Source organism: Petaurus breviceps, unplaced genomic scaffold (assembly GCF_028583685.1).
Source record: "Petaurus breviceps papuanus isolate PSGF00001 unplaced genomic scaffold, PetGlider_PUasm1.0 90865, whole genome shotgun sequence".
In the NCBI taxonomy this organism is placed as follows: domain Eukaryota; kingdom Metazoa; phylum Chordata; class Mammalia; order Diprotodontia; family Petauridae; genus Petaurus; species Petaurus breviceps.
Genome location: NW_027187367.1, coordinates 15,650,921 through 15,669,107, shown reverse-complemented (window position 1 = coordinate 15,669,107; position 18,187 = coordinate 15,650,921). Strand labels below are relative to the sequence as shown.

At 46.6% G+C, this 18,187-nt stretch overlaps 2 protein-coding genes across 2 annotated transcripts; both read left to right on the top strand.

Moving 5' to 3' along the window:
• The first annotated feature begins 5,953 nt into the window (after positions 1–5,953).
• LOC138150233 (potassium channel subfamily K member 16-like) lies at positions 5,954–14,345 on the top strand. The gene is made up of 5 exons (XM_069073665.1): positions 5,954–7,040; positions 12,005–12,119; positions 12,416–12,582; positions 13,099–13,264; positions 14,122–14,345. Exons 1-5 carry the CDS (start codon positions 6,816–6,818, stop codon positions 14,343–14,345), a joined length of 897 nt encoding a protein of 298 aa, XP_068929766.1. The 5' UTR covers positions 5,954–6,815.
• Positions 14,346–16,518: 2,173 nt separating this feature from the next.
• On the top strand, positions 16,519–17,549 carry LOC138150168 (potassium channel subfamily K member 17-like). The gene is made up of 2 exons (XM_069073616.1): positions 16,519–16,612; positions 16,926–17,549. The coding sequence occupies exon 2, from the start codon at positions 16,994–16,996 to the stop codon at positions 17,360–17,362; it is 369 nt and encodes a 122-aa protein (XP_068929717.1). The 5' UTR covers positions 16,519–16,612; positions 16,926–16,993; the 3' UTR covers positions 17,363–17,549.
• The last annotated feature ends 638 nt before the right edge of the window (positions 17,550–18,187 follow it).

Below are 18,187 nucleotides of genomic sequence, written 5' to 3'. Positions count from 1 at the left end.
ATTTTTAAAATAATTCCCCTTATATTTAAAACAATGTGGGTCACATGGAAGTTTTGCCTTTCAGATAACTCGGATACCTTGAGATTATGAAATGGCAATTTTGAAAGATGAAACCAGGAGATTTGTGCTCTGCTCCCTTCTTCCCCCCATCCCATTCACACTAAGCCTAGGCCTATCAAATAATAAAGGGAAATGAAAAGCTCATATCCAGGAACGAAAAGGTGTGATCTTAGGCCAGGACTCCAGAGCTGAATCCAAGCAGAGGACAGCCAAATTGTCTCTTGAATTGGGAACATCTTGATGGTTGATCCTGATAACTCAGTCCAAATTATTTGCCATTCCCTTTACAATGCGGATGCCCAGATTGAATTGGGCACAAAGCCAGAAAGTCCACTGCTCAGCTGGAACACAGACATTTTGGAGCAGATCAAAAGGACCTAACATTGTCTCTCCAAAAGCCATGGTAGACAGGCTCAGGCAGGCAGTCCAAAGTTCAGGGGACCTTGACATGGATGTCTATGATTCTCTGGAATTTTTCACTGTTTCCCTGTGGCCAGGGAAGAAATGTTGCCTCTTGCAGAAATTTTACAAATATCATGCCTCATTTAGCCACAGTAGAGACAGCCTAAGAATCTAGAATATTTTCGTTTTCCAGCATATCAGGCAGGGAAATTGTGGTACAAAGCCAATGGTTGGATGGTCTGTCTAGGTCTTAGCCTGGCTGGGGCCCTTTGAGAATTGAAAACGATGAGCCTTGGGAAATGGAAACACCATAGGAACACCTGATGATGCCACAAATTAAATAAAAGAACTTGCCCACTGTCTTTGCAATCTCTGCCTGATACGGATACAGATTGAAAACCCTGGAAGGAGAATGTAACATGGGCTCTTTCCCCCTCCAGGACCAGGGTAAATGAGTTGTGCATACGACAATATAATTTTAAAACTGAGGACCTAAGAAATCACCTAGTCCAATTACCCCCATTTGAAGATAAGAAAACCAAGGCCCAGCAAGGAGAAAGGACCTGCCTGTGGTCCTACAGAGTGTGGTGACTGCAGAGTGACAGAGTCAAGACAAGAACCTTTGTCTCCCTTGATCTGGACCAGTGTTCTCCTTACCACATCACATTGATTTGGCCCTTAAACCTGACTGGTCTGAGAAGACCTGGATAGTTTAGGACGCATGGATACATGTACCCCACACGAGAAAGACCTGAAATGGGTTTGGAGGTGTCCGAGTTACTGTCCTGAAATTAACAGCTGTCCCAGGGAAAGGGCTGGGCGCTCCCAGCCTGCTTTCTGGATGACAGAGGGCTGTGTACACAGGATCTAGTTAGATACTATTGATTCCAAGTCTCTAGCTGGAGGCAGTTATTCTCTGGATCCAAAGGCCTTGTTTGCATGGAAGTGTGGGGCAGCCCCACGAAGCCAGCCATGCTGGGGCAAAGCCAGGAGGGGAAATGAGAAAAGGAAGACAAATTGGGAGTTTATCTCCCAAAGGGGCACATGCAGCAACCAAATGGTTGTCATGTGACAATTCTTAAATAAAGTACCATCTCCAAACCACGTCCTCCTGCCTGACACAGGGCCTTTGGCACAGAATCATTCTTATACTATTTGCCTGGAAGTTCCAAAGTAGCAAAAGAAATGCTTTGAAAAGACTTGTCTCATATTTTTTTTAAAGGTAAATTTCTAGCAAAGCTTTGGTTTTGGTTTATTTTATATTTGTAAAAAGTCTTTTCAAAGCTTCTATGCCTTCCAGATTCAGAGGCAAACTAAGTTTCAGATGAAAATGTTCTAGTCACCAATACTAAATTGTCCTCTTGAAGCCAAGGAAAGCCAGTAATGAGCTCTTCTGTGCTCCTGAAGGTGAAAACAGAGCTTCAAGAATGGCATTTTCTATAGAAGCCATGCCAGTGATTCCCAAAATAGGCTATTCCCAAAATGTCCTGCCCCACTGAAGGAAATCAAGCTTCTCTCTTTCAGAAATAATCAAAGAATGCCAAAACTGGAAGGGACCTGAGGTGCCATATAGGCAGCTTCCTCACTGGACAAAAGAGAAAACTGAGGTTCAAAGAGAAGACGTGCTTTGCACATAGTGATCACTTAAATACTGGATTGAAGTGACCTAACTAATATTAACTAAGTCTTCAGCTGACTCTTCAGCTAATATTCTTTCTAGTACGCCACACTGCCCATTTAGATGTGATAAGGAAGGTACAATGTGTGAGATTGTGGGGTTTTTTTAATGCAAACATAAGCATTTTTAAAATTTAGGCATAGGAGTGACTGTTGAAATTTCTGATGCATAGACAGGTCTTGTAACCTGATGTGGGACAGGAGAAAACGAATGTGGAAAATTAGGGTGTGTATTATATACTGGATGAGGAAAGGATGTAAAAGATATATGTAATATGTGTAAGGAAATGTTCAGGGAATGTGGAGGCAGAAGGAGGTGTGCATGTGTGTGTGTGTGTGTGTGTGTGTGTGTGTGTGTGTATCTGTGCATTGGATATACAGGGATTTATTGAGGGGAGGATTTGGGAATAGTTTGTGAGTAGGTGTATGGGCTTGGGGCGGTGGGAATTGTTTGGGAATAGTTTGTGGGAAGGTACCTAGGTCTGGGCCAGGTGATGAGATGGGGAGAGGGTGTCAGTTGAGGATGTAAGAAGTGGCAGTATGGGGTCTATGGGGAATGTGTATATAGGAAGGGAAAATAATATATTATTCATAGTGATTGTCCTACAGCAAAATGCTGTGTTCTGTATTTGGCCCTGGATGCTTTAGAAGCCAGTAATTTGGAGCCAGGTTAGAGAGGGAATGTTAATGCCTGGTAGCCAGAAAGAAAACAGTGTGGAAACTGTTGAAAATAATCAGGGGGTCTTTGATGACCCAATTGGAGATTGTATTAGTGATGGCAGGAGTTGGGAGGAGACATAGCAGCAGAGATTATAGGCAGCCACTGAGTACCACTAGGAAAGAAATGAGATAGAACAGTGCTGTTCTTCCTAGAAACTTAATAGAAGGGGGTTGGGGGAATCCTTGCTTTAACTCACTAGTCAGAGCTTTCCCCCATCCCCTTCTGCTAAACACAGCACAACTTCTCTAAGTTCATGATGAGCCTTAGGTCAGTAGGGACCTGGAGATGTTATTCCAGTGCCCATCTGTAGAAAAGCATGAAGGTCCCTCTTTGTTTTGGAAAACTTTCAGGACATAAGAAACCACCTTCCAAAATCTTTCATCAAACTCCTTTGGGAGCCATCTTTGATCTCTGCCCCCCTCTGAGTTTATGGAGCCCAACAGCATGTCAGAGAGGATCTTGAGTCAGGAAGACCCGAGTTCAAATTCTACCTCAAATGCTTGCTAGCTGTTAAGCTAGGGAACTCACTTAACTCTATGCCTCACTTTCCTCATCTGTAATATTAATACTAATAATAATAGCTAGCATTTAGATAGTGCTTTAAGATTTGCAAAGTACTTTCCATACCTTATCCCATTTGACAGTGCTGGACTCAGTGATCTCTAAGGCCCCTTCAGATTCTACATCTTGATTACAGTTTAAGAAAAGGTGCTTCCCCCCCCCTCCCCATTTATGTGTATCCATATTTATTTGGGTCAATCCATGGGAGAATACCAATGTCAGGTGAGTAAGTGAATTGTCCTTTTCCTTATCTCAGGAGCTATTCAGATGGAAAGAGCCTCCTCTGTGCTTTGTTTACTCAGTATTCTCTCTCTATGTGGTACACTCAATCGATTTGGGGGTTTTGTTTTTCCCTCTTTTCCTCCAACCTTCTAATTAGTTCAGCTTCAAATGATCCCTTATCGTCTCCAGATGTCAGATCAAGCTCCACCAATAGGATCAGTCCTGTTAGCTTTCCATTAATTGATTTTGGCCCTCATCCTTGGGAAGCACAAGTTAGCTCTTCCCCTTTAGGGCAATAATTACCTATTCAGGAGATTGTAAATCATGCCTTCTGTCTGCCCATCTCATGGCTGTCATATTCTTCAGAAATGAGCGGATAGTGAGAGAGACCCTGGAGTAATGACAAACTTAACCAAACTTCACCAAATCTATAGAGGACTTTTGCTAACATGCCAAAAAAAAGTGCTGAATTTATAAATAGATGGATTACATGGTTGCCTAAATGTAACCCAAGGGGACCCTAAGCAGCCCTCCACTGGCCGAAAACATGAAATTTCATTATGTCATTCCTTAGGCTTTTGGGATATTTTGGTCTTCAAGTCCCTTTTTTAAATATACATTCATTCAAGCACCTAAGCAGGCATTTCTTCAAGTGACTATCTCTCCCTCTTCTGTCACCAGTCAAGACAAAAAAAGCTAAACCAAAAATCAGTCTTTCTATTCTTAGTTTCTAGTATCTGGCTTCTCCAGTGCCAAACATGGGTTTATCATGGGTTTGTATGGAGTGTGGCTATGGGGGAATGGGTATGGGATTGTATGTGCATGTGTGAATGAAGAGGCAAAGGGGGAAAGAGAAGAAATTGTATGTATGGAAATTGATCATCTACCCCTGAGAGGCATCACAGCTTAAGCCCCAGGCTCACAGCTTAGCTGTCAATTAACAACTTTGTCTTGAAAGACAAGATCCTGTAAGACTTGGGACATGGGATAGGAAAAAGCTGGAGGAAAATGAGGAAGCCATAAAAGGCCACTAATAGGAAATGTGAGAAGCTGAAGACAGTTTCCAGGCCAGTTTTACTTCTTTGCCCAAATCCAGCCCTAGGGCAATCCTAGGATGATACTTAAGAATGGTGGCATTCTCTCTACCACACTCCAAGGTGGCCTCTCTATCACCCTCTCTTTTCATTCTCTCTCACCTTCCATCTCTCTAATTTGTTGTGTAACCCCCGTCTGCCTCAGTTTCCTTGTCTATAAAATGGGGATAATAATAGCACCTACCTCCCCAGGGTTATTGTAAGGACCAAATGAGGCAATATTCGTGAAGTGCTCTGCATGCCTTAAAGCTCTAGCTATTTATTATTTCAGGAAAACCCCATGACTCATGAGAACTTGAATAGGTCACCTTAGCTGTCCTCCCATTGCAGAATCACATAATTTTAGAGTTGGCAGGGATCTCAGCCTCTATCTGATCTTACCCATATCTGAAAGGAATCCCCACTATACCATACCCAGACTTTCCTTGAAAATCTCTAATGACAGGAGTGCCCATGACTCACATGGCAGCCCCATTCTATTCCAGGATGGCTCTCACTTTTTAGGAGGTTTGGGTTCAGGAGGAAAAGAGTAGGGGGAGTCATTTCCCTGACCTGAAGGTTCAATGTATCTCTTTACAATTTCACCCACTGCTCCGTGTTCTTCCCTCTGAAGCCAAAAGGAAAAAGTTTGATCCCTTTTCACATGACAGCCTTTCAAATGTCTATCAGTGGGGGCGGCTAGGTGGTGCAGTAAATAGAGCACCAGCCCTGGAAGCAGGAGGACCTGAGTTCAAAATAGGCCTCAAACACTTGATACACTTACTAGCTGTGTGACCTTGGGCAAGTCATTTAACCTCAATTGCCCTACCTTCCCTCCTCCAGAAAGCAAAAGAAAAAAAATTGTCTATCAATGTCTGCCTTGAATCTTGTGTTCTCTATTTTAAACATTCCTACTGTGGAGGGGATTCACCATGTGGAATCCCACCTAAAACAAACCAGCAGGTGGGATTCTCCTCTCATGTTTCATTAGTAGAGACAGATAACCAATGGTCATCATCCTATCATGTTCCGCTTGTTGACAGAGGGATGGACAAGATGATCCCCAGAAAACAGGACTTCCTTCCCCCTCCCCAGGGAAACAGATTCAAAGTGGCAGAGGAATGGGGACAAAATGGGGTTGGCACTTGTGACACTTCATCCAGCAAGGATGGCCCTCATTATCCAGGTTTTCCCCCTCACTTTAAAGTGAATATTCTGCATATAATGTCCAACTTGGTTAATGCATTGTTCAGTTTGGGGAAATTGGGGTTTTTTTTCATCTTTTTAGTTCTTTTCTTTAAGGGGTAGCTCTCTGGGAGGGACCAGGGAAGGAATTTATTGAGAAATGTGACTGATGTAAAAATGAAAGATACCAATGAAGGGTCGTGGGAGAGAAATGAAAAGTGGAAGCTTCTGTAAAAACTGGGCAGATATCCCGGATGTTCATATCACCATTGTCCCTGAACACTACAATCGGCTTTATGCTGGCTTTGCTCTGATTTGTCATTCAGATCAATCAAATCTTCCTTAATCCCCCTGCACTTGCTCGGGCTTTTCACCTGTCCCCCACTTCTTTGTGTTCCCCCCAGCAAGCACCCCATTTCACAGTGAGGGAAACTGAGTATGGATGAGAGTCCATAACAGTTGTGACTTCCCCCAAAATCCTACAGTTTGGGGCCCAAAGGATCCATGTTTTTAGGGTCTGAAGGATGAGGAAAAGCCAGGGAGCCAGCGCAGGAACCTACCTAAGGCCAGACCTGCCTTTGGTGGAAGGAGAAGTCATGAGACTGTTCTCATTCTCCTCTTTGGGAGAGGAAAAAGCAGGATGGCTTCGATGGAGCACAGTCCCCTGTCCTGCTCCTCATGGAAGGCCATCCAGATCGGGGGACGTCAGACCTGTTTGCATTCATGGCACTTTGAGCAGCAGGGCTGAGCTACACTGCACTGTTCAAACAGAGTCCCAGCCCAGCCAGCCAGCTGTGGTGGGGAAGGACCAGTGCTTCAGGGGGGCCTGCCCAGCAGAGCCAGGAAAAAGGTAAGTGCTCAGCAGAGAGAGAGCGCTGTCTTCTTCAGTGCAGTGCAGCCCCCACCCCTGCTCCATGGCCAGAGACATGGCTGGCTCAGGGCTCTTTGACTGTCGGGGCAGTTGGACTCTGTCCTTGCTGCTGGCCTATCTCTGCTACCTGCTGCTGGGCGCTGCCATCTTCCAGCTGCTGGAGAAGCAGGCAGAAGCTCAGTCCCGAAACCAGTTCCAGATAGAGAAGCTACGATTCCTAGAAAACTACACCTGCCTGGACCAGTATGCCCTGGAACGGTTTGTGCAGGTGATATGGGAAGGTGGGGCAGGCGTGGGGAGGAAGGAGACGGGGAAGGTGAATAACAGGACTTGGATAGGGGGGGGCTCAGAAATGGAGGTTAGAGAAGGAAGGGCTGGCCTTGAGGCTTTGGGGAAGTCTGAGAGTCAGGGATAGAGAAATGGAGGCGGGGGAAAGCATCAAGAGTAACTCTGCCCAATTCCTCTGAACCACTGGTCCCCAAAGCCTCTGCTCCCTTTGACCTTCCAGATCAGTTACAATGCCATGGCCTACACAACAGTTGTACCACACAGTTAAATGTCCACAACAGCTAGCGCCAGACCCTCCTCCAGTGGGAAGGGCCTGAAGTTTCAGGTTCAGGAACATTAAATGGCTATGCTTGTCCAAGCCTCTGCAGTGACTAGATCCAGGCAAGGAAGCTGTTTTTGATGAGTGAGCACCTCTATTTAATCCCACCCCCAAGCCCTGCCATGCACCTCTTTGGTTACTCTGCATAGATGTTCCAGACTCCAGACCATCCCTGGTCCAACATCACATGGTCTCATGGGAACAGGTCATATAGTAAAGAAAAGATTTGATATACAAACATGTGTCGTGGCTTCTGTGGCACACAACAGAGACAGGAAGATACGGTCTCTGCCCTTGAGTTTGGAGAGAAATCATATTCAAATGATCTGAAATGACCAGAGGATGAAATGGTTAAGAATAGTTAAAAAGCAGGGTCAACAACTGTAAAATCATAGTCACTGTATTTAGAGCTAGAAGGGTCTGGGAGATCACCTGACCCCTTATCATTTTAATCTTATGGGGGTGGGGAGAGGGAGAGGAAAACTGAGTCCCAGAGAGGGGAAGTTATTTGTCAAAGGTCACACAGAAGAGTGCAAATAAGATTATGATATATGCTGAGGGGGATTTAAAATAAAACTGGCCCATATGTTCATCGAGCAGAGCTTGCTAAAGAGTCAAAGAGACGAACCGAGGTCCCTTTCCTCCAGTGAATAGCATTTCCTAGATCCTCCTGCCTCAGTATCTATCCATCTTCATCAGACTCTCAGTCAAAAATTGGGATCACTAACTCCCAGTCTAAGACTAAGATCCGAGGGACCTAAACAAAGGAAAGGGCATGAGGACTTAGAAGGTGTCCTCGCTAGAACTGAAGGTGAAATAGAGACGCCAGAGGATACAGAAAGCATTTCTAAGTGGAGACTTACTAGTCCTTATGAAGAGGAGCAGAACTGTCTGCAGCAGGAAGGCTCTGGCTTAGATCACAGGCATTCAAGTCTTTTCATTTATTGGATGGCATGAGCAGAACTCTATGTTTGTGAGATATGTGATGTGATATGTGTGTATATATATATTGCATATATATGCATTTAACATTACAGTTATTAATTGATCCAAGCCTGTTATCATGACACCTGGAGGTACATAATTACACAACAGTAGCAGTTGGCAGATGGTTAGGCCCCTCTGGGTTACTAGTTTATATGTGCTAACCAGAGTTACGGATTACTTATTAGCGGCTGTAACCCTGGACAAGTCATAACTTCTGTCTGCCGCAATTTCCCCAGCTGTAAAATGGGGGTAATAATATCTATCTCTCAGAATTGTGAAAATTAAATAAGATATTTATTAAGTGCTTAACACAGTGCCTGGTGCTTAATAAATAATCATTTTCTTCCTACTATGATGCCTTTTCTACTGAATTAGGTTCCCCCCCTCCTAAAAACCCACAAGGTACGTGTTAGACACCTAGACATAAAACTTTCTGATCACAGGGGTTGGGTAGAGGGAATAGACTTAGGATTTCTTTAGTTTATGGAAGGAATGCCTGCCTAAGAAAACATCTTCTACCAACACATTGGGGATAGAGGAGGGGAGTTACTTTTCTTCATCTTAAGAGTCTTAAGATAGTTGCCTAGAATTCTGAGAGGCTAAAGTACCTTGCTCAGGGTCATTCATTCTCTCAAAGTTGAGACTTGAACCCAGGTATTCCTGGCTCTTTGTCCACACTGTGTCTCACTAATCACTAGAATGATCTAAGAGAAGCTGTGAAATCACCCGTTAGGAATAGTTTGGCCTGTAGACAAGGGAATGTTCCCAGGATCCTTAGAAGACCCTGTGCTCCAGGAGCAAAAAAAACCCAAACACCAACATGTCTTGTCCTGTGCCAGCAGGGGACTTATAAATTAATAATACATCATTAAGATATCCACAGATTATCTCATTTAAACCTCCCAATACCTCCAGTGGGGAACTATAGGTATTACCCTAATTAACCAATGTGGAAACTGAGCCCTTGGATATAAGATTTGAATACTACACTGCCTCTCAGCTGTGACTATAATTTTTTGGTGTGTCCCATAGTTTATTTTACTACCTCACATCCAGTGAATACACCTGGGGTCAAATTCCCAGAGGGAGTGCTAGAGGTAGTCTGATTAAGACTGGGAGCAATGATTTCTTGTGATCGAGTCCTATTATGAGTTGGAAGCACAAAGCAGCTTCCATGATATCTGGAGAGTGTTTACCACCATCATTAGGAAGCTTTCCTGATAGAGCACCAAGACCAGGAATCTGTGATCACCTGAAAGCTGCTACCTACAGCCTCTATTGCTGAATCCCTGGGACAAGTCCTCAAAAAAGTGACTTACAAATGAGTCCATCCCATTTCCCCATCTGTACAAAAGCCCCCCCCCCAAAAAAAAAAAGCTCGCTCCTTGTTCATCTGGACCAGCTCTCATGAAAATGATAATTTTTTTTACAATACCAATTCTTATATTTTTTGTTGCTACATCACCTTCATTTCCAGATACATGCCCCCTCCTCCCATGACCAGTCAGCCATCCCTTACAGTAAAGAATAAAAAGAAAAGGGGGGGGAAGCCTTTTGGAAAAACCAACCAATATATGGACTGAGTCTGATTCCACCTTCAAAGAAGGGAAGAATTTTCACCTCTTTTTTGGAGCCAAACTCGATCATTACAATTAAAAAGCTCTATTTTGTTATTGGGTTTTTTTGTCTTTTCCATTTACCTCACTGTAATAGTGTACAGTTTTTTCTTGCTTCCACTTACATCAGTCTGCATATATGTCTTCAAGAGAGTTAATATTTAAGAGACAGAGGCAGTATTTCTCATCCTTCTCCAATGCCTCTAGGCTGATCTGCAGCTATTCCAAACATGGGCAGTTGAGCAGGGGGGTGGGTATCTCCTATTCTTAAAGACCTCTTGAAAAGAAAATGCCCCTGCCTCTTTGAAGCCTTCATTTTTTTTATTCAATGCCCCTCACCATAAGTGGAGTAATTATATTCTTTGCCACTCCAAGTGAAGTCCATACCCTTCCCATCACTACCACCCTTGTGCCCCCATTAGGGATAAATATCCTGGCCCCAAGTTTCAATGACCCTTTAGAGGTGTGAAATACCTTCTTCCCCCAGCCTTTTCTTCTCCATTCTAATAAATCCCAGCTTTTTAAATAACTGTCTATTCATTTAAAAGAATAATTTTTAAAAAAACACCAAAGATAACCAGGCCTACCACCTCTATCTGCCAGCAGGGTGTTGACTGCTGCTATCTAAAGAGTTAAGGTCCTTTGCTGTGGGATTTATGGGAAAGTGAGTAAGGACAAAGTTTGGGTCTTTTCAGGGGCCCTAGCCTGTCAGACTGAGGAAAAGCAGATGGTGTCTTATGACAAAGTCCTTCTGGCCAGGCCAACACCCTACCCTTACTTAGAGTCAGCCTTCTAAGGAACAGTTTCTCATGGGAAACTAAGTCTAGGGAAAGCTGTAATTATCTCCACTCCATACACTCACACTCCTCTCCCTCCCTCTGTCTCTCTGTCTCTGTCTGTCTCTCTGTCTCTGTCTCTCTGTCTCTCTGTCTCTCTGTCTCTCTCTCTCTCTCTCTCTCTGTCTCTGTCTCTCTCTGTCTCTGTCTCTCTCTCTCTCTCTGTCTCTCTGTCTCTCTCTCTCCCTCCCTCTGTCTCTCTGTCTTTCTCTGTCTCTCTGTCTCTCTGTGTCTCTGTCTCTCTGTCTCTGTCTCTCTCTCTCTGTCTCTGTCTCTCTGCCCCCCCCCTGCCCCCCGCACTGACCATCCAAAACACCAAGGAAACCCAGCAAGCTGCAGTCATCTCTACCTAAGGAGCTCCAGGTCACCATTAAGGCAAGAGTAGACAAGGAATGGAACCCATCTCCCAACCCACAGCCACACCAGAGAAGGCCATGCATGTGCTACCTGTGCAGGCTTAGAATCTGGTCTGCACGAAGACTAGAGGTCACCCAGAAACATGAGGGATGCCCTGGGTTATCTTGTCCACCCCCCTGCCTTACCACCTTCAGAAAACCAAATAGAAGGAGGCCTTTCTTACATTTGGACACTCCATGAGTGTAAGATTCCATAGCCTTCCATGTTTCCAAGGACAAGGGAGTGCTGGTTTTGGAGGACCTGGGTTCGAGTGTTACTTTATTAGATGCATGAACTTGGCCACATTATTTTGTCTCTTTGGGTCTCAATTTCCTCCTCTGTATAATTGGGGGGTAGAACTAAATGTCTCTAAGTTCCCTTCTAGCTCTTAGCATCCCATGATTCCTGGAGTGATGGTTTGCCATTTCCTTCTCCAGTTCATTTTACAGATGAGGAAACTGAGGCAAACAGGATTAAGTAGCTTGTCCATGGTCACACAGTTAGTAAGTGTCTGAGGCTGGATTTGAACTCAGGTCCTCCTTACTCCAGGACTGATGCTCTATACACTGCAGCACCTAGCTGCTCCCCATGATTCCATCTTAATGGAAACTCTTCCCATCATTCTGATAACTCCATGGTGCCTCACTTTCCCAAACTCATTTTCTGTATCCCTTCTTCCCCAGATCACTCTCATAATATAAACATCTTCCACCTAACCCTGTCCCTCCTTCTTCCTGACTATTCAATGTCTCCATGTTCCCCATACCCCAATACCTCATACTTGGCATAGGTCATTATGGAAGCCTGGGAGAAAGGTGTGAACCCAACTGGCAACTCCACCAACCCCAGCAACTGGGACTTCAGCAACAGCTTTTTCTTTGCAGGGACGGTTGTCACCACTATAGGTAATGGGGAGTTGGGGGGAGGTGGGAAGGGAAGAGGGCTAGACTCCCCTATTCTGGCCTCCTTCATCCTGAAAACTCCCTAGGTCTCCTTTGTACAGGCTTTTAACATGAGTAATTCTTCCCACCTCATCCCCTCACCCACTGTCTTCAAATCAGTCACTCCTCAAAGAGGGAACTCCTGACTTCTTTTTTGTCCACTCAGAATTGGTTGTGAGATTGGTTTTTTGTGGGTGTTGGGGGGGAGATGTTCAGGCATAGACACATACATTCTGAAATCATCCTCTCCCCCTCTTTAGGTTATGGAAACCTGTCCCCCAGCACAGAAGCAGGTCAGATTTTCTGCATCTTCTATGCCCTGTTTGGGATTCCACTCAATGTGGTGTTTCTCAACCACCTGGGAACAGGATTAAGGTCTCACCTAGCTACAATGGAGACTTGGGGGCATCGACCAAGACGCTACCAGGTACCACCTCTCCTCAGCCTATGGCCCCTTCCCCACTCCTCCCTGTAGTCCCAGCACAGCAAAAGCTACTCCTCAACCTACCTCTCCTGGCTCCCAATCGTGTCCTTCTTCCTCATGATCCCTGCCCCATTCCCATTCCAACTTGACCCCAGTCCTTCATTCCTCCGTGAAGCCAATGTCTCTCCCTTGGATTGACCTCACATGCTCTCCTGCGGAGTGAGGGACAAGTATGGTCTGTAAGTGACCCCCCTTCTCAATTTCAACTTAGCTTTGTCTCTTCATGTGAATGGTCAGAATGCCTGTTGGAGCATTATCCCCAAGTCCCAAGAGTTCTCCAGAATCTTCTGGTGCCATGGGATAGCCCCAAATACATGCCACATATCCCCAGAGAAGCTGCTGGGCAGAGGAAGACAGTGGAGGCCCAACCTCCTCTTATTTGCCTTCACTGAAGGAAATCCTCCCTGAAGTCATCCTGGTGCCATGGGAGCTACTCCATCAGTGTCCTGTCTCTTTTAGGTGGTACAGACCCTGGGCCTTGCTGTCTTCCTGACTGTGGGGACCTTCCTTCTCCTCATCTTTCCCCCCATGGTCTTCAGCCATGTGGAGGGCTGGAGCTATGGTGAGGGCTTCTATTTTGCCTTCATCACCCTCAGCACTATTGGCTTTGGGGACTATGTTGTAGGTAAGGGAGATGTATGGGAATGGGGCATAAGAAACTGGGATACTTTAGAAACCTAGGGGCCAGGGCATCAAGAGTTAGAGGACCTGGGGGTTGAGGGGATGGGGATGATGGGGCCAGAAGGCTGGAAACCAGGAATTCAGCCCCATCAAGACTTTGAGAGGGAGGAAGGCCCCCATAAACTCCTAGTAATGTGGAAGAAGCTATGTGGCACAAGGGATAGAACACTGGACCTGGAGTCAGATTGACCTGGGTTCAAATCCTGCCTCAACCATTTAATAGCTGTGTGACCAGGGGTAAGTGACTTCATCATTTCCATTTCCTGAAAACCCTTTCTAGAGTTTAAAGAAAAAAAAAACTTATACTACCTACCTCATAGGGTGGTTTTGAGGAAACCTCTTAAAGCACTCTCTAAATGTGAGTTATTATTGTTAATATCAAGAAGTCTCCAGTGAATAGAGCACCAACCCTGGAGTCAGGAGGACCTGAGTTCAAATTCAGCTTCAGACACTCGATATTTACTAGCTGCATGACCTTGGTCAAGTCACTTAACCCCAAATGCCTTGCCTTCTACTCTAAAAAAGTCTAATCCTTGTCCACCCCCAGTCAACTTCCAAGGCCTTTGCTGTAAGATTGAGAGCCAGATCTGGCCTGGGTTAGTGGGGTTCTCAAGTGGTTCTGGGAGAAAGAAAAGATTCTCCCCACACAGGCTCAGGAGCTATGGTCCTCTAGGTGTTACATAGCATGAAGTCATGGTAGAACAGCTAGGAAGACCACTCCAAGCGAGATGTATATGATTGTGGAGACAGGGACTTCTAGAGAGACTGTAATACGTGACTGCCCTGTTCTTGCTCTCCCAGGCACAGACCCCGACAAGCACTACATCTCTGTGTACCGGAGCCTAGCTGCTGTCTGGATCATCGTGGGCCTGGCCTGGCTAGCTCTCATGCTGCCTCTGGGCCCCCTGGTGCTGCACCAAGTCATGCACCTCTGGCCACTGAGCAGGGATCCAAGCTCTAAGAAGGGAATGACTCCTGAGGCAGATGGGCTTTCTCACACCACCAAGCTCCCTAGAGCCATCTGAGTTCATGGAGCAGTCCCAACCTATAAATATACCAGCCAACTTCTCTTAAAGGCCTTCCAGCCCCCCGTATAGATCACCGTAGTAAACACAATCCCTTACAGCACCCCAGTCTTTCTTCTCCCTGACCTGACCCCCTCTTTCATATCCTTTTCTTCTGGGTCATTCCCCAAGGGCTCTCCAACAAGAGGAAAGAAGCCTAAAAATTTCAGGTAAATGAGTAATGGAGACCAAAAAACATAAAGAAGACAAACCAGGAGGCACAGAAAAAGACACACATCCTTACTCCAGATTCACTTGTCCCTCTCTCCATCATGCTGTCCCTCTCTCTAGGATCATGTCTAGAATTCAACCTCCCATTTAGCAACCCCCACCCCAAGCCTCTGGGAGACTGCTTGACTCACAGAAGAGACCACAGACCTTCTCACCATAGCACACCAACCAGTTCCACAACAGCAGCTGCATCACCAGACAAACCTGAAATTCAAGGACCTTGCTCCTTCCCAAGACTCATCATTTTTGGACTTTCTTGATTCAGGAGGGATGGCTATATAATGAAGGCTGTCCAAAGAGATAACATCCTCTGCCCTGCTTCCCAGATCTTGGGGGAATGTACAATGTAGAAATGTTGTATAAAGTGTGTGTGTGTGTGTGTGTGTGTGTGTGTGTGTGCAAGGCAGTAGTTACCTGGACGTTGTTGCCTACTCCTCCCAAAGGACCAGAGCTAGAGGAGTTATGCCTTGAAGTGTGGAGCACCGTTTGCAAACACAGCTTCTGAGTCCTAGGACACAAAAGCTAGGCTTCCTCCAGGGACCAGACGCCCTCCTGGATATGTTCCCCCTTTTCCCAGGCCCTATACCTGTGTCTGTATTTTTTCCTCTCTTCGTGCCTTGTTTAAATACATGCTCTCACAGATCATGACCTGATAAGACCCTTTCTAAACAATGCTCTTCCATAAGCAGGCAATTCAAATGACCACAGAAAACAAGCCAGAAGAGTGCTGGGGAACGTCTGAAGTTTGTCTTCCCATGGACAGGATGGGGAGATGTTCTGTGGATGAGGAAACAATGTGATCTCAAGCGTGGGATAGGAGTCAGTTTGCCTGAAGGGTAGAGGGATGGACTAGATCAGGATTCCCCAAATACTGCTCTGCTCTCCCTCTAAAGGCCTGCTGGTAGTCAGAACAGTAAACAGAGGGGCAGCATGTGAGTGCCCCTTATCTTGCCACTTGAATGCCTTCAGCAGATGAGACATGCTGCCTAGACCTCTAAACCCTTTAACAATGTATCTTCAGGAGGGCAGGGTCTCCACAGCAACTGTCTCCCAACCTCCCATCAGTCAGCAAATGTCCAACCAATCTCACAGCGATTAGTATAAAAGGGGTGGGGGGAGGGCTGGAACAAGGGCATAATCTCATCTCTACTGATTAAAGAAGAGGAAGTAATCTGCTACAAAAGAGGTGACAAATTGACATAAAGAACTTTCAGAAGATGAAGGGTAAGAGATCCCAGAATGGCAGAGGGAGGTGTCAGACGGGAAAAATAAAGGATGGTCTTCCCCCATACACACAGCTTCGATGTCTGGTAGAGAATTAGCACAGCGAGTAAGAGCACCGGCTCCAGTGTCGGGATGACCTGGATCAAATCTCGGGCTCAGACACTCAGCACCACACCCAGAAATAACTGGCCGTGTAACCTTGAGCAAGTTACTTAACCCCGATTGCTAAAAAAAAAAAAAAAAAAAAAAAGTTACAAAATCAAGGTTACACGGCCAGTTATTTCTGGGTGTGGTGCTGAGTGTCTGAGCCAGGGCAATTTCCTCAGTTTCCCTCAAGTTCTAATAATGATCCTCACCCATTGCCCTCACCCATTGCCTAGTACTCTGGGGGTGGGGATGGGGGCCCTCAAAATGGGTTGGTAGGGTCTAGAAAGGCCATTTAGATGGCACAAGTCGTGGACCTAGGTGAAGAAACTTGGGCCCTCTCTTTCTTCCTGTGTGTAGTTTCTGTGGGCTTTGACCGTATTTGTGGCCTGAGATAAAAGGAGCTCTGAATCCCTCTCCCTCTAGTTCCTCCACAGCTCTCCCTCCTCTACCCCTCTGGTACTCTTACTCTAACCTTTTTAATCTTTCCCCTTTTCCCTCCCTCTTCCTGTGTTCTCTTCTTTCTTCCTGTGTTCTCTTCTTTCCCCTTCGAGTTTTTCCCCAGTCTCTGGGGACTTCGGTCAGATCACACAGGCGGCTTATTCTGCACTGGGACTGGAAAGGGGGAGGTAAATAGAAGAGAGGAGGGCCCTGAACTAGATGGGGGGTGGGGGGGTGGGGGTGTAATCTCCCTTGCATGCAAGGCGGGGCTAGATACTAGGGGCTCCGTATTCTCTTGGGGGCTAGGGATTGGATCCTTGTTCGGGGTGGGGCGCTGGAGTCAGTTCATCCCCCTAGGGAGCCCAGGACCCTGACAGAGCGAAACTGCATGCACTTTCTAGGTAAGGGACTGAATAGTCTGTCCGGAGCCCCTTCCCTTCCCTGCTCCAGCTCCTAACCGCTCCTAGAACTGAGTCCATCCCTCTTCCCTGACCTTCCCAGGGTCAAGACGACCCCAGACCCTTCCCTCCCTCGTCCCGGGTCTAAGCCCAGGAGAACTGTGCCCAAGCATGTTAGGACAGCGAGACGAGGCTGTCCCGGAGGCCAAGAAGAAGGCTGGAAAAGCCGCGCAAAAGCCGACGGTCAGGGAGCGTGCGCCGGACCTGAGGCGGCGCTGTGCGGTCCCCGGGACGCCACTGCTCCTGGGCTGCTACCTGGCTTACCTGGCGTTGGGCACGAGCGTGTTCCAGGCTCTGGAGAGCAGCGCCAAATCCGACTCCGAGGAAGGCTTTCGGCGAGAGAACTGGGCGCTCCTGCGCAACTACACGTGTCTGGACAGCCCGGCTCTGGAAGCGCTAATCTGGGTCAGGCCAGGATACTTGTCTGGGTTACTGGGGCGATGGGTGGGGATGGAGGAAGGGCTAGGGGCTGGGGACTAGAGGAGGGAGGGGTACTAAGGTGAGTGAGTAGGGGGAACAGAGGGAAAGCCGGGGGCGAAGGCGCCTCCTCCGAGGGATGGACAGGAGGTAGACTAGGGTGGACAGGCTGGCAATGTTTCGGGTGAAGCGTAAAGGGCTGGGCTACCCGTAGGATGTGGAGGGTAGAGTGAGGAGGAAATGTCTTAGATGTGAGAGTGGGACGGGTTCACCAGGGGTTGGTGGGTGTTGGGGCACACTACACCCCACCCCCAGCTCCTCCCCTTTCCCCCCTCCCCCGCCCTGGGTTCCTGCCCCAGATGCAACATTTCGCTCAGATCCTGCGCCCCAGGTATGCTCGGTGCTAATCCACTGGTTCGGTCCCGTGGTGTCACCAGTGTGTAAATAAATGGAGGAGAGTGAGTCTGGGAGATGGCCTGGGTATCATGGGCTCCGAGTCTTCAAGACCCCAGCTCTAGTCCCAGCTTTCTATTGCTAACTTAACTTGGAACTTTGAGTAAGTCAGTCTCAGTTTCCTCATTTATAAAAAGAAGGTTTTGGATCAAATGACTTCTAAAGTTCCTTCTAATATTATTTTGAGATGGTATGAGGTGAAACGGGGAGTGCAGAGCCTGGGAGAGGATTCCAGCCTTTTTGAACTGAGGAGGGCAATTCCACAAGATGAGTTTCTAGGAGAACTCTGCCTGCCAGGAGCTCACTACCACCACTGCCACCCCAAACGTCAGACACCTCACCTTTAATGACAACTAATCCTTCACCTGTCTGTCCCTCGCCTAGCAAAGATCAGGAGACTATTCCAATGAAACAACCTCCCAAATGGAAGATCTC

What these genes read in the sequence shown, in the direction of transcription:
- LOC138150233 (XM_069073665.1), top strand. Translation starts at nt 6,816, where the DNA reads ATGGCCAGAGACATGGCTGGCTCAGGGCTCTTTGACTGTCGGGGCAGT. An exon ending in ATCGACCAAGACGCTACCAG is followed by an intron (nt 12,583 to 13,098) that starts GTACCACCTCTC and finishes TGTCTCTTTTAG; the next exon opens with GTGGTACAGACCCTGGGCCT. An exon ending in CTTTGGGGACTATGTTGTAG is followed by an intron (nt 13,265 to 14,121) that starts GTAAGGGAGATG and finishes TTGCTCTCCCAG; the next exon opens with GCACAGACCCCGACAAGCAC.
- LOC138150168 (XM_069073616.1), top strand. Translation starts at nt 16,994, where the DNA reads ATGTTAGGACAGCGAGACGAGGCTGTCCCGGAGGCCAAGAAGAAGGCT.